We start from the raw sequence: 15,816 nt of genomic DNA, 5'->3' as shown, positions 1-15,816 counted from the left end.
TTCACCATTTTCTACCAGGATTGTAGTTCTCTCTCTTGGCCAAGTGCTTTATCCCAAATTACCTTTCGAATCTCTCTGGGGAGGATCCCCTCCTCCCCTTCCCTTAGAATATTAGAAATAATTGATGTATCCCTATCTGCGCCTGTATGCAGCTGAGAGCCAGGGAGGTGTCCTTCTGTAGAGCCTCAGTCCCCTCTACCGCCACTGAATGGTCCTCGAGATTAACTCTCTCCCAATCTGGGAGCAGTTTTGATGGTAGCCATTGCTGAGTCCCTAGTGCTAGTAAAGATGACTTTAGAGGCCGTTTGAATTGATCCAATTCTTGAGTTGGCCAATTTGTTCATTATTACCTCTGAATCTATGCTATTCAATACTCCTAGTCCTGTCCCTAAAGTTCCTGTCAGATCCCTCTCTTGTCTTTGAACAGCTCGAGCCTTTAGGCAGGCGGTCCATCCTTTTTGGGTTGTTTCTACATATGGAAGGCACTTTGGCTGTAGGTCTGCCGGATTCACCTGCAAATGCACCTCCACTTGTTTTAATGACCGTTGGGGATTAAACAATACAACTTGCTGACCAGTTTCCGGATTACATGTGGACCTATTTTAAAGATTCTCGGTTCTGACTCTTGCCCAGCAATTGCTCTCATATCCTTTGCAGATGTGATAGGTGGTGGGGTAGTAGTAGGCTGTATGGGGTCAATTCTAACTCTGTAAAACAACGCCTGTCCTCCCGATCCTTGTCCTAAGCATGTTACAATAGCTGTCTCGGTTAAGGTAAAGTTAAACCAACATATTAATTTTATGATTCTCCAAATTTATATGAGGACCCTATCATTCTCACACCTATCATGGTGTCTTCTAAAACTGGAACTAGACCATCCTCATAGTATATTTGACAACCCACTGTTATTTCATCCCCCATCTTCCCTTCTAACTGGCTGACTTCGCCCTTATTGTCCCTTCTCCACTGATCCTCTTGGTACACCTTATTATTGTTAACAACCATCATGGCTAATCTTGTTCTTGAATCCACATCCTTCACCATCATGGCATGATTTTTCTGGGCGTGATTCCAAGGCCAGTTTTTAGGTTCCTGGGCATAGGCAAGTAGGATAATTCTAAAACATATTCACAGTTCCAACTCACGGTTGATCATTTTGAGGTCTCAATCCAAAAGTTTTTGTTTGAATCTGAGTTTTAATGGTCCATTTTCAGTCACCTCCCAGCGCTGTTTAGGAGCTTTCTTGACTCTAGTATGATGTATCCACGATGTCTGCTCTCTAACCTTGATCGCTGTAAATGTTGTCAGTAGCACTTGAAACGGTCCCTCCCACTGCGGTTCCAAGACTTTTCTGCAAGAGACATAACATACACATAGTCTCCAGGCTGAATGTTATGTACAGGCCCATCTAACCCTCTGCCCCGAGTCCCAAATACTTGTTTTCCAATTTTATTAAGCTGTTTACTTAAAGCTATCACGTAGGAAATCACGGTTTCCTCTCCGACCTGCAGTGACGTCCCTTTCTGTACCACATAAGGTCTGCCATATAACATTTCAAAAGGACTTAATCCTTCCTTGTCCCTCGGTTTCGCTCGTATAGGCAGAAGAGCCAGAGGGAGGGCCTGAGGCCAGGTCAGGTTTGACTCCTGACCAAGTTTCACTATTTGCTGCTTAATCAAATGATTCATTTTCTCTTCCTGACCACTAGATTGGGGACGGTATGGAGTGTGAAGTTGTCAGTCTATGCCCAGAAAGCAACTAACTTGCTGGACTACTTTTGAGATAAATTGCGAACCCCTATCTGAGGATATGGCCGCTGGAACCCCGAATCGTGGAATTATTTCCTGTATTAATACTTTAGTTACTTCTCTGGCTTTAACCGTTCTGGTGGGGAATGCCTCTGGCCAACCGGAAAAGGTGTCTGTTAATACTAATAGGTATTGATACTCCATTTTTCTTGCAGTTCTGAGAAATCAATTTGCCATTGTTGTCCCGGTCCATTTCCTTTTCCAATCTGGCCTACTTCTAGAGCGGGGGTATTCTTAGGATTAGTCTGCAGGCAAAGGTCACACTGTTGCGTCACCTGTCTTACTATGGTATACAGATTTCTAGCTCTAATACTCTTGACCAAATATCGGTGCAGGGCCTCCGCTCCCCAGTGCCCTTTCCTGTGTTCCTCTCGCACCAGGTGTCTAGCTAAACAAGAGGGAATTACTGCCTTCCCTTGGGGAGTGACGGCCCAACTTTCTTCATTATATGATCCTTCCAGGTCTGTAATTAACTTTTGATCCTCTTTAGTATAATTAGGCTTACCTTCTGGGATGATTTGCCTATCAGGAACTAAAACTCCCTCTATTTTTACCTCTCTTTTGGCTGCTTGTTTTGCCTCTCTCTCTCTGCCAGTTGATTTCCTTTTTCCAAATCCGAGTTCACCTTTTGGTGGGCCTTAACATGCATGATTGCCACTTTTCTTGGAAGTTGGACAGCTTCTAGCAGTTCCAGAATTTCCTTCCCATGTTTGATGTGTTTCCCTTGTGAGTTCAACAGTCCTCTTTCCTTCCAGATTGCTCCATGAGCATGAACTACCCCAAAGGCACACTTTGAATCTGTGTAAATATTCACTGTCTTGCCTTGGGCTAGTCCTAAAGCACGGGTCAGAGCGATTATCTCTGCCTTTTGTGCAGATGTACTCACAGGCAGCGGTCCTGATTCCAGTATTTCTTGGGTGGTAGCGACAGCATACCCAGCATGCCTCTTGCTGCTCAGGACATAGCTGCTCCCATCTGTAAACCAGTTCTCAGCATCTTCCAGAGGGGCATCCTTCAGGTCTGTGCGGCTTGAGTATGTTGCCTCGATGGTCTCCAGGCAGTCATGTTGCACTGGGTCTCCTGTGTTTCCACTCAGGAAAGAAGCTGGGTTAATAATGTTAGTTACTGCAATCTCCACAGCATCTTGTTCTACTAATTCCGCCTGATATTTTAAGAACCTTCGGGGCAAAAGCCAATGTCCCCCTTTAATTTCCAATGCTGCAGACACTGTGTGAGATACAATTACACTCATTTTCTGGCCTAAGGTGAATTTTCGTGCCTCCTGTATGTTTAAGATCACTGCTGCAACCGCTCGTAGGCATCCGGGCCAACCTTTAGCGGTTGTATCCAGTTGCTTGGAGAAATAGGCGACTGCCCGACGGTACGGGCCTAAGTCTTGTGCCAGTATTCCCAATGCAATTCCCTGTTTCTCGTGTGAAAAGAGAAAGAATGGCTTACTTACATCTGGGAGTCCCAAGGCCGGGGCTGACATCAGAGCCTTCTTCAGCAAGTCAAAGGCTCGTATGGCCTCCTTATTGCATTGGAGATTTTCCTGTTGAGTGGCGTTTAGTGCATATAAAGGTTTAACAAGCAATCCATAATTATAAATCCATGGTCTGCACCACCCAGTCATTCCCAGGAACGTTCGCAGTTCTTTCACTGTTTGTGGCCTCGGAGTCTGACAAATTGCTTCTTTCCGGGCTCGTCCTAAAGTTCATTTTCCAGCACTGATTTCATAGTCCAGATAAATAACTTCAAGTTGCATCACCTGGGCCTTCTTTTTAGATACCCAGTAGCCCTGAAGTCCCAGAAAATTTAAAAGGCTTACCATCTAGGTCACGCAGGCCTCTTTTGTCTTGGTGGCAATTAGGATGTCGTCTACATGCTGCAGCAGCTTTCCCTCTTCAGGTGGAGCTGGGGTTTCCCATAGTTCAAAGTCTTTGCCCAATTAGTTACCAAATATAATGGGGCTGTTTCTAAATCCTTGTGGCAGCACCGTCCAGGTCAGCTGGGTTTTACGTCCACTCTTAGGATTTTCCCATTCAAATGCAAATGTTTTCTGACTGGCTCCGAGGAGAGAGAGGCAAAAGAAGGCATCCTTGAGGTCTAAAACAGTAAACCAGATTAGCTCAGGAGTTAATTTTGTCAACAAAGTGTATGGGTGTGCCATCACTGGGTGGAGATCTGTTTATTACTCTCAGATCCTGAACTACCCTATATGACCCACCGGGTTTCCGGACAGGTAATATGGGAGTATTACAATTAGATTCACACTCCTTTAATAATCCTATTTGTAAAAATATTCTGTAACTAGCTGTTTCCCTTCCCGATCCTCCTTTTTTAAAGGGTACTGGTTAATTCTTACCGGTTGTTGTCCTTCTTTGAGGTTTACCTCTACGGGCAGAGCGTTCTTCGCCCTTCCAGCCGTGTCAGTGGCCCACACCCCGGGATACCCTTGATTGACAATTTCCTCACTGATTCCTCCTCCTGCGGGGATACTAGTTAGGGACAAACTCATGATTTGTACAAGTTCTTGGTTGTTTACCTCCAGAGTAATCTCTCCATTGTTAAAGGTAATGGTTGCTCCTAATTGTTCTAGTAAGTGTCTCCCTAGGAGCGCTTTTGGGGAGTCAGGCATATACAGAAATGTGTGTATGCCTAACTGCTTTCCCAGTTTATATTTCAAAGGTCTGCAAAAATAAGCCTTTCCACTTTGGCCAGTAGCTCCCTTATAATGTTTTTCCAGGGCAAGCACTAAAGGTTCTTGTGGTGGAACTAGTCCACAGTCCCTCTGCCACCCCGGTGATTTCGGAGGGTAAAGAACATGTCTGCGTTATAAGACACCTCATCCTACTTCCCTTCCCTCTGTAAAAATAACATTAATTGCAAAAGCGTGTTATAGTCTAAGGTCCCATTTAGTGGCCATTTAGCTGCTTCTTCTAGTTTGTAAAGTGGCCACCACTGATTACAATATTTAATCAGGATTTTCTTGCTTTCCGTGCTTCCTCTCCCTCTATGCCTTTCCAGTGCGTGAGTATGCAATCCAATGGGCTTTTCTTTACAATTTTTCCCTGCTTATTTCCCATTATTATCCCTTCTTCCCAAAATTCTTTCTCTCCACTTATATCAGTCTCTACACCGGCTTTTAACCTTCTCCCACTCTGCCTCCTTCACTTCCCAAAGTTCCGGTATCTTATGGCTTCTTCCACACAATAATTATCGACTCCCGTCTTTCGACAGAGAGGTCTAACGACACCGCTTCTTCCCAGCACTCTGCACACCTCGACCTCCTCTTATCAGACACATAATACCACTTACATCGACAATCTACGCACTCTGCTAATACCCAGGCTTGATGAAAATTACTAAAGGTAGGAGCATAGGAGCACAGAGAAAGCAGGGGATTCTCCCACGAACCCAGTCTGGTACTACCAGTTGCCCAGAAGGAGCTGTGTACAATCCTTCTAGCAGGTATAAATCATAAACCGTTAACAATTAGCAGTCAGTTCAAAGCCAGTATATCCACAATTAGTGCACTACACAAAGACCTGAAGCAAGATCCTGCAGGTGACGAGAATTACCAGGACCCTGCCCAAAATGTAAACTGCCTCTTATATACCAGTCATCGGTAGTTTGCCCCAAAAGATCTTACTCCTTTCCCGCGGATTCCCAAAGCCAAAACCAAATGGGTGTACCCCCTCCTCGGGACTGTGCCGTGCGCCAGACGTCTCTGCGCGTCTTACCAGCAGCCCGTCACCCTTAAACATACCTCTGTCCGCGAACCAGATGGTCCTTGTCTGCTCCCGCAGTGGACAGCTGGGAGCGGAGTTCCTCCGAGAAGAGCTCGGGGTGCACCTAGGATGTCCACCCTCCAGCAGTGTCCCGGCAGCCGAGCAGAGATGGTCCCATCTGGGGTGCCAAGATGTTTTGCGGAGAAATCATTCTATAACTTTGGAGCTATAAAGTGGGTATGTTTATTCAGCGCCGGGCGCATGGGGGATCGCTCCACCACAAGCATGCGCATGGTTTGCAGCTCCCGTCCGGCTGATACGTTACAGAACAGTGCATATTCATAGAACGCCTGTACATATACATAGCCTACCCCCGCCTCCCCTCGCTTCTCATGGCAATCAGGTCTCCTCCCCTTGCACCTGCGCGATGAGCTCTTCAAGTTCCCGGCAGGGGCATATAGATGAAGCACCTCTTCTTCCTCGCTGATGAACTTTTCACCCTGTCGCTCTGCGCAGCCTCAGTTGTTTCCCTGGGCCCTGGACAAACCGCCAGGCCAGTTTGTGCTGGTGTTTGGGGTAATCTGTTGCTGACACCCACAACTTCAAGGACCAGAGGAGGCTTCTCTTTGGTCTAGGAGATAGTCGCCTAGCAACGTTATCAGCACCTGGTATGTCTTTGCACACAGCCCCTTACGCCTCCTTTTGTCTTGGTGAAAGTTCCCCGGTCTTGCACCATCAATCTAAGGTTGTTTAGACTCCCCATCTCACCACATGCTGAATCTCTACAGAGCCCACATTTACAAAAGCCAGACCTGACTGGAGCCCAGTCCCAGGGAGGAAAGAGGGCCTTCCCCAACAGGGAACTCGGCACATTGCACCCGCAGAGAAAGACACTGCCCCTGCCTGCAAAGGGTCCCAGCTTTTATCCCTAAGGGGGACACCTGACATTTGTTTAATTAATGCAGGAACCCTGGGGCTCATTTACCCCATGGCTCTGTCTGCCAGGCCGGCCCCACCCTGGAGGGAATCCTAAAGGCAAACTTACCCCCCCTTTGGGAAGGGCTGTGGGAATCACCCCTATGTCAACCTTAATTTGGGGCTTGGGGTTGAAAACCCAGCATTTCAACCCTGCCCCAGCTCCGTTGCCCTTCTCTGGCCACGCTCGAGTCATTCAATGGCATTTTGGGGTGAGGGGCCCAAAACTGAACCCACTCATCACCTCAGTTCATAATTAAATCTCTGTTTTAACTGACAACAAATGGAGTCACTTTCCCCCAAGTCAAGTCTTGCCCACATTGGGAACTGGGAACTGATCTCCCCGTCCTTGTCCCCACCCAGCAGCTTTCTCACCCCCATTCTTCCTATTTTCTCCCCCATCCCGCTGGGGTGGGAGAGGCTGTGAGCGAGCAGCTGGGTGGCAGTTGGGTGATCAGCCACGGGTAACCCACCACAGCAAGAAGATGCCTCGGCTGGTGGGTGAGGGGAGAGCAGGGAAGGGGTTTCACCTCCGCAGTAACAATTCTTGTCACGCTGCATCCCGTCACAGCCCGATAGGCGTGAGGGAGGGGGGCTGGAAACAGGGTGAATGGCCGGATCCAGAAGGCCGTGGCCAAGAGCACAAAGTGCCCGTGGGAGCAGGGCACCAGTGGTGACCCCCAGGGGCCAGTCCTGAGTCCAGTCCTGTTTAACAGGTGGGTTTGCCGATGGCAATGGGAAGGGATGGGATGCAGATGGGAAGCTCGAGGGAGCTCGTGACTTCAGGCTGTGACTCTGGGAGTGAATATGGACAGAGTCTGGGGCAGGGGGGCTGTGGGGGTTCTTGGGGTCTCTGCTTGACAAAAAATGTGTTTTCTTTGGGTCTAAGGACATCTCCACTGTGGAAATTGGAATCAGACAAGGTAAATTAGATAAATATAAAGCAGAGAAGTGTATTTTATTTTTGATTGAACCATGCCTTCTGCTGATTTAGCTTTCTGGCAGTTAAACATCCTTCTGTGTCTGCGTGCAGCTGTGTGCAAGTACCAAGTACAGCAGGTGGGAGTTGGTGGGAAAGGTCTGAAAGATGCAGCTTCAGACTGTCATCGAGAAAGCTCAGGTTTGAACAGAGGTGCTGTAATTCCCAGGGGGCTGATGAGAGAAATGTGGGGTTGGAGGCAGGGACAAAGATTGCCCCCAGAGTGTCTGACATGGAGGGTCTTGGCTTCCCTCCATGTTCAGCCTCTATCAGCAGATGCTCAGGACCAATATCCAGTGGAGTTTGCTGATGTCACTTCATGGGTGAGCACAAATACAAGGAGCAGTGGAAAGAGAAGAAATTATTCCTTATTGCCATGTAGGACTGAAAGCTTTTCCCTTTGCCTGCACGGCTGAAACCTCTCACATTCCCCCCGTCAGAAGGGAGGAATGAAGTTCTGCCAGAGACTTGGCTTGTCAGGGGGATTTGCGTGTTCATGAGCCCTCTGGTGCCAAGTTCCTGAACTGCAGGTGCAGCAGAGGGGTTGGAGTGGCCTCTAGAGAAGGGCAAGTCAGCAGCAAAGCTCCAAGGCTGTGAGGGTGTCAGTGATGCCCAGCGAGGGCCATCACTGGAGAGGCCGGGCAGGGAATGAGGAGACAAGGTTCCTGTCCCTGGGGCTGGGGAAGCAGGAAGGCAGAGGCTCTGCTCACAGGCTGCCAATCCAATGTTGAGGGGCCCTGAAAGGCCTTGATGGGTTTCATCCCCAGGAGGGTCCAGCCCTGAGCCCATCCCCTGGGAACGGGGATCCTTTCCCTCCTGGGATGCTCAGGGCTCTTCCTGGGGCAGGGAGAGGCAGGGGGTGATGCCGAGGCAGGACAGCGGTCGGATCCCCCCAGGCTCTGTGGAGGGTGGGGAGGAGGCAGCAAAGTGCTGTGCCTGTAGGAACTGGTGTCCTCTCAGGGTCCTCAGGGGAAGCGACAGCAGCCATAGTCGAGAGGACAAGGATTTCAGTTCTGTTGGGGGGTGCCAGCCTCAGCCAAGGGCCCATCCCCACCACAGGCTGTCCCACACTTTCCTCTGCCTCTGCCTGTTTCTCTGCAGATTTTCACCCCACCCCTGCTGCCCCACCTCACTCTGACCCCAGGCTGTCCCAGCATTTCTTGATGACTCTCTGTCCTCACTGTCTTCAAACACAAAACTGTCATTGTCTGTGCTCTGACAAGGGCTGTGAGATCCCCAGAACCTGTGCAGCTCCTTCCATAGGCCTGATAATGCTCCTCAGGAGCCTAAAGATGTCCCAGCCCCCAGCCTCCCTTGGATCCTCTATTTATCCCCATGTCCCAGCACTGAACTGCACAGCCTCCTGCTTCTGCTGCCTCCAGATCAAATCTCAACCTATTTTACCTCAATGTGATGCACTCCCACACCCTGATAATTCCCATCTTCTTCCTGTCTTTTACACACACACACCTCTCTCTCTCCCAGGACTCTCAGTGTCCCACAAACCCTTCTGCTTCCCCTGCAGCACTGTGACCTTCATGCAGGAGGTTTCTCCAACCTCCAGGCTCATGGCTGTTGCCTGAGTTCTGTTCAGGTGTGGGAGTGAAGGAAGAAATGAGAGGTGTCTCAGCCTCCCCATCAGCCCCAGGGCTGAGGCCAGCCATGGCATGAGGAGATGGAGGCCAGTGTCTCCCTGTGTCCCTGCTCCTGTCTCAAGGCATCCTTATTGTCCACTCCCAGCAAGCCCCTCTGTGCCAGCCCCTCCCAGTAAAAGGCTCCTCAGGCTTCTCCAGCTGCCTCAGGAATAGAGAAACTTCCCCGAGCTTCTCCATTAGAAATACTTTTCTTGTGGTCATTTTTTTCCCCCTGGCAGCACAGTGCTGATACTTTGATTTTCTTAAGGGATGTTCCAGCCGCCAGAAATCTGTTCAGCAGTGAAATGTTTCCATGCTGACCTGACCTGTCACTACTACCCTGTATCAAACTCTCCACAGTGCGCAGAGCCTGTGGTGCTGCTCTGCAGAGCGAGTGGGCTGTGGGGCCTGAAAGACATGGGGTGACAGTCCCAGGCACATCCCTGGGATCATTCTCCATCTCCGGGGGAACTCAGCACCCACGGGGGAAGGCTCAGCCCAGGATCATTCCCTAACACATCACGCCATGCCCTCCTTCCATGGACAACCCAAGCCCCTTGTGGGGACAATTTATTCAGCCTGACCTCAGCTTTGGAAGAAGAGCCCAACCTGCAGACATTGAGGAAATCCCCTTTTATTACAGAGGTGCCACATGGGAGCCCAGCTGTACCATCGTGCCGGACACACAGGAACAGAGCTCTGGGTCAGACAGGCTGGGTCATGCCTCTGGGGAAGTGGAGTGGGTGCAGACAGGGACAAACATGGTTATCACAGATAAAATGCCCGAATGCAGGAGGTTCCCTGAATGAAAGTGAAATAACTTCTGAAGAGACACGGGCAGGTTAATGGTGCTGAGAAACAGCTGATTGAATCAGCTTCTTCAGTGTCTGTTTAAGCTCCTGGTTCCTGATGCTGTAGATGAGGGGGTTCACTGCTGGAGGCACCACCGAGTACAGAAATGACACCACCAGGTCCAGGGATGGGGAGGAGATGGAGGGCGGCTTCAGGTTGGCAAACATGGCAGTGCTGATAAAGAGGGAGACCACGGCCAGGTGAGGGAGGCACGTGGAAAAGGCTTTGTGCCGTCCCTGCTCAGAGGGGATCCTCAGCACGGCCCTGAAGATCTGCACATAGGACACCACAATGAACACAAAACACCCAAAAGCCAAACAGGCACTGACCATGATAAGCCCAACTTCCCTGAGGTAGGAGTGTGAGCAGGAGAGCTTGAGGATCTGGGGGATTTCACAGAAGAATTGGTCCAAAGCATTGCCCTGGCACAGTGGTAGTGAAAATGTGTTGGCCGTTTGCAGGAGAGAATTGAGGAACCCAGTGCCCCAGGCAGCTGCTGCCATGTGGACACAAGCTCTGCTGCCCAGGAGGGCCCCGTAGTGCAGGGGTTTGCAGATGGCAACGTAGCGGTCGTAGGACATGATGGTGAGGAGAGAAAACTCTGCTGAGACGAAGAACACAAACATAAAAACCTGTGCAGCACACCCCAAGTAGGAGATGTGCCTGTTGTGCCAGAGGGAGTTGGCCATGGCTTTGGGGAGAGTGGTGGAGATGGAGCCCAGGTCGAGGAGGGAGAGGTTGAGGAGGAAGAAGTACATGGGGGTGTGCAGGCGGTGGTCACAGGCGATGGCGGTGATGATGAGGCCGTTGCCCAGGAGGGCAGCCAGGGAGATGCCCAGGAAGAGCCAGAAGTGCAGGAGCTGCAGCTCCCGTCTGTCTGCGAATGCCAGGAGGAGGAACTCGGTGATGGAGCTGCCGTTGGACATTTGCTCCCTCACGGCACGAGGGCCTGTTCACAGAGGAAAAAGCATCAATCAGTCGGGACAGATTTCTCATTTCTCTCCATCCAGTTCCTCACGGGGCTGCTGGAGAACACAGAGCTGCCCGGGGAGAGCTGTGCCCTTCTGGAGGACAGGCTGCAGCCCAGCAGGACCCCACTGGGAAAGAGTCCAGTGCCCTAAAGATGGGGTGTCCTGAGGGGGGAACTGGCTCCTTTGTGTCCCCCGGAGCCTGCAGATGGCGAGGGCACTCGGACATTTCACTCCCAGGGAAACATCTGCATGGCAGTGCCCACAGGTCTTGCTCCCAGCTGAACCCCCGCCCATCCCCGAACGTCCGGTGATCCCAACGCGGGGAGCAGAGGCCCACGGGGAAATGTGGGGAAATGCCCCAGTGCTGCTGGGAGGAGGCAGCACAGGGACAGCGGGTGGGGCTCTGCTGGCTGGGAGAGGAGACCAGGGGGCTCCTCTGGAGTGGGTGTCTGCACTGCAGGGGATGGCAGGGGGTGCCTGAATTCCTGCCCCCAAGGTGTTTCCAGCAGCAGCTCCCTCTGACTCCCTGCCCATGTCTCTGGTGCCTGGAGCTGTCCCAGCCAGGAGCTGCTTCTCTGTCCCCACGTCTCCTCCCTGTCAGTGCTCACAGCCCCCATCCCACCCGCTGGGTGCTCAGCTCTGCCCTGCAGACCCCTCCTGGCAGCAGGGCCCTGCCCAGGGGCAGCTCTGCCTCTGCAGGGGCTCAGGAGACAATTAAAGATGTGCTAATGAAACAGCTGCCTTAGCACTTTCTCTAGAAAGGAGGAATAAAATGCCACCTCCCCCTGCCCACCCAGCAAAACAAGAGTTCACTTACCATGTTACCTGCTGGGAAGATTTCTCCTGCAGTGAGCTCTCAGCACCCTGCCAGTGCCGTCTGCCTCTGCCCTCTCTGTGCCCGGCTCCTCTGCCCTCGGTGCCTGCAGGCAGTGCCCTCAGCCCTGCTGCGCTTTGCAGAGGAGCTGCTCCTGGGCAGAGCTGGCTCTCTGCAGCGCTGACCACTTGCCCTCAGCTCCCTCCAGCCCAGCAGCCCGGCCCAGCATCACAGCAGAATGCAAGCCCAAGGCATTTTAATGACTCCTTGAGGAGGGTTGGTCTGAGTCCATGGACCTCAGACAGTGATTGGATGATGAAGGTGCCAGTCCAGAACTCAAAGCCAGAGGCCAACTGCAAAGTTTCTTGGAGTGTTAATGGCTCCCAGTGAGGACCGTTACTGCCAAAGCCTCCCCATTGTCTAATTAGACAAGAAAACTTGAGGCAGAGAATATCGTTGAACAACTCACCCCCATAACCGGGGAAGTCAGTTCCTGTCCCTCACCCATTGCTCAGGGCTCTTCCCGGGGCAGGGTGATGTGGGGATGGGCAATGCCAAGGGCATGACTATGGTCCAACCCCTGCCAGGCTCTCGGCTGGGGAAGGGGAGGCCATGAGACCCAGTGCTGGGAGGGGAAGGGGCTTCCTCATGGCCACCAGTGGCAGAGACACCAGCCAGAGCCAAGGGCAGAGAGAGCTCAGCTCTGCTGGGGGATGCTCAGACTTTGCTCACCCCTCTGTCGTCTCCACCACAGGCTGTCCCACCGTGTCCCACACCTGCACCTCTTTCTCTGCCGGCTGGAGACGTCCACCCAGCTACCACACCCTGCTCTCCCCTGAGCATCTCCCTTCCTTTCCTGAGATCTCTGCGTCCTCCCTGCCTGCTCCTTGACACACAAAGCCTGGGGCTGCTCCAGTCTCCCTCGGGGTGACCTGTTCCACCACAGCACTGCCCTTCCAGGGACATTGCTCTCTGCCCAGTCTGTTCCTCCCCAGCTCCACTTGATGCATTAGTTCTTTCTCATGGTGTATCTTTCAACAAAGACAATCTCCATTATCTCTGAAGTCACCCCTCAGCCACTCTCAGGCTACTCCTATGGTGCCTGGAGCCTTCACACCACTGGGCCAAAAACTCCACGTCTCTCCCCCACCTCACACAGGTTATGTGTACAATGTCCTGAGCCCCACCTTGTCAGACCTTCACTCAACACTATTCAGGTCGCCCTTACTTCTCCAAAATGGGGAGACTGCACTGGGTCTGGCTGAGCTGGAATTGGTTTCCCCTACAGCAGCCCTCACGGTGCTGTGGTTTATGCTGGGAGCTGCAGGGTGTTGGCAGCACCCTGGTGTGGTGGCTGCTGCTGAGCAGGGCTTACACAGCACCAAGGCTCTTTCTGACATTTCCCCCAGTGGGACGGGGTGGGCAAGATCTTGGGAGGGGACACAGCCAGGACAGCTGACCCGAACCGACCAAAGGGACATTCCAGACCCTGTGACGTCTGCTCAGTGTAAAGCTGGGAGAAAGGAGGAAGGGGGTGGGGTCACCCTTGGTCCTCCGAGGCAACCACTACGCGTATGGGAGCCCTGCTTCCTGAGAAGGCCCGACATAGCCTGTCCAAAGGAAGTAGAGAATAAATCTTTTTGCTTTTCCTTCCACGGGCAGAACTTTGCTTTGTTTTGCTTAGATTAAAACTGCTTTTTTTCTTTTTATCCACAATTATTGGTTTATATTATTTCCTTTCCCCTCTTTGCCCTGTTGGGAAAACAAGGGGAAAAGGGGGGGAAGTGATAGAGTGACTTGGTGGATACCGGGCGTTTAGCCAAAGTCAAACCATCACAGTCTATTTGGGCGCCCAACGTGGGGGAGACACAACCTGTAACACACCCATCTGTGTGGGGCCACAGCAGTGCTGAGTCACTAACACAAGTGACAACAAAGGCAATGCACTGCCTGCAGCCTGGGAACTCAGGGTAAGTCTTGGGCAAGACCCATAGGTTCTACTGGGAAGGCCCCGGTTCCTGTGGGGGCACCACGGGTCATGTTACCAGTTCCAGCAGATTCCTGGGGATGACCCACAGCTGAAGAGGCCATTGGGAACCTGAGAACCTTGGCCCAGCTATTAGCAGGCACAGGAGCATCCGTGAGCACTCCTGGGTCATCTGGGGTAAACTCAGGCTGAAGAACTCCAGGAGAAGTGTCTCCAAGTGGCCGTGACAGAGCCCATCACCTTGACCCACTCTGGGAAAATGTCACCTTCCAGGAAGGGAAATTCCAGGCAGTCATGTGACCAGGCCCATCAGTCAATCTGCAATGTAAGGGAAAGGAATATTTCTGATGCTGTGGATGCAGACGGCAACAAGCATTGGATTGTGCCTCAGAATATTCCTGGGAATCTCATCAAGCTGGTCCCTGCGCTGAGGCAAACACTGTGAGCAGAGGGAAGGGCAGGGAGCGCTGGCCTAACCCCCAGCAGGATGTAGATCTCTGGGTAGGAGCTGTCTGCCTTGTGCCGTGACCAGTGCAGGTGACACTGGAGTCAAAGCCCCAGCCCAGCCCCACAGAGGGGAGGCCACGGCCACAACTGCAGATCGGTTTGGGGCAGCTCTGCAGTGACAGCTGGAAACACCAAGTGCATCTTGGCAGCAGCAGATCCTTTCAGTGCACGGACAGAAGCCCCCTGGCCAGACCAAGGTGGCGGCCACCACTGCACATCTCCTGCTGGACGCTGCTCTGTCTTGCTGGGGTCTGCTCCACAGCGCCGAGTCTGATCCCAGCACCGACTTTGTGGCAGTAATTCTGCATGAGCACTGCAAAGCCTGAAGGCGACACGTCCCCCCCGGCTCTGCCCAGGCGCGGGGCAGGGAGAGGGAAAGGCCAGCGAAGGGCTGGTTGTGGCTGTTGAACGTGGGGTCCAGCAGCCATGAGGGGTCAAGGGAGTGCATGGGGAGAGACGGGCAAAGGCGCCACAAATTGTGATGCTGATTGTGACTCCATGACAGCCACAGGGTCCTGATTGGCCAGCAGCTGGCCCCAGCAATCTGGGCACAAGGAGTTCATCACAAACCGCCCATCGCAGCAGAGACGGGACAGGGACAGAGAGGAAGGGCAGAGGCAGGCCAAGGGGAGCTGGCTGCAATGGGGATGGTTAGGAGGTCGCTTCTGCTGCAGCAGCCTGCCTGGCCCTCAGGAGCCCTGCTGGCCAGCAGCATGGTGAGGTCATCCAGCGCATCAGGGAACCCACCCAATAGAAATTACATCCTCTGGGAGGGGAGGGGCTGAGGCAGGTGGAAGAGGCTCACCTGCGTTCTGAATCTGGAGGAACCTCTGTTATTCACAGAATCACAGAATCACTGAGGTTGGAAAAGCCCCTTGGGATCATCGAGTCCAACCATCAGCCCGACTCTACAAGTTCTCCCCTACACCATATCCCTCAACGTCTCATCTAATCCACCCTTAATCTCATCCACGGATGGGGACTCCACCCCCTCCCTGGGTAGCCTATTCCACCCTCTGACCTCTCTTTCTGTAAAAAATTTTCTACTCCTGCCCAGCCTGACCCTCCCCTGTGGCAGTTTCCAGCCATTCCCTCTTGTCCTGTCCCTGATCCCCTGGGAGCAGAGCCCAGTCCCAGCCTCTCTGCAATGTCCTGTCAGGAGCTGCAGAGAGGGATGAGGGCTCCCCTCAGCCTCCTCCTCCTCACACTGAACACTCCCAGCTCCTTCCCTGGCTCCTCACAGGATTGATTCTCCAGCCCTTCCCCAGCCTCGTTGCCCTCCTCTGCCCTCGCTCCAGCCCCTCGAGATCTCTCTGGGATTGAGGTGCCCAAACCTGGACACAACCCTCCAGGTGTGGCCTCCCCAGGGCAGAGCACAGGGGGACTGTCACCTCCCTGCTCCTGCTGGTCACACCAGTGCTGACACAAGCCAGGATGCCGTTGGCTTTCTTGGCCCCCCGGGCACACTGCTGGCTCCTGTTCAGCTGCTTGTCAGTGAGAACCCCCAGAGCCTTCTCTTAGGCTGCAAACCAAACCAGGGCGTTATCATGCCCTTGAC

At 52.5% G+C, this 15,816-nt stretch overlaps 1 protein-coding gene across 1 annotated transcript; it reads right to left on the bottom strand.

Annotated features, from left to right (window-relative positions):
- Nucleotides 1-9,969: 9,969 nt before the first annotated feature.
- On the bottom strand, nucleotides 9,970-10,905 carry LOC141972968 (olfactory receptor 14J1-like). Its single transcript, XM_074931035.1, has one exon. It carries the CDS (start codon nucleotides 10,903-10,905, stop codon nucleotides 9,970-9,972), a length of 936 nt encoding a protein of 311 aa, XP_074787136.1.
- Nucleotides 10,906-15,816: the final 4,911 nt, after the last annotated feature.

Source organism: Athene noctua, chromosome 38, assembly GCF_965140245.1.
Source record: "Athene noctua chromosome 38, bAthNoc1.hap1.1, whole genome shotgun sequence".
NCBI classification, from domain to species: domain Eukaryota; kingdom Metazoa; phylum Chordata; class Aves; order Strigiformes; family Strigidae; genus Athene; species Athene noctua.
The sequence above is the reverse complement of the archived record's forward strand: the minus strand, read 5'-3'. Positions and strand labels throughout refer to the sequence as shown.

Excerpts from the sequence above, each read along its gene's own strand:
- LOC141972968 (XM_074931035.1), bottom strand. The coding sequence starts at position 10,905 with ATGTCCAACGGCAGCTCCATCACCGAGTTCCTCCTCCTGGCATTCGCA.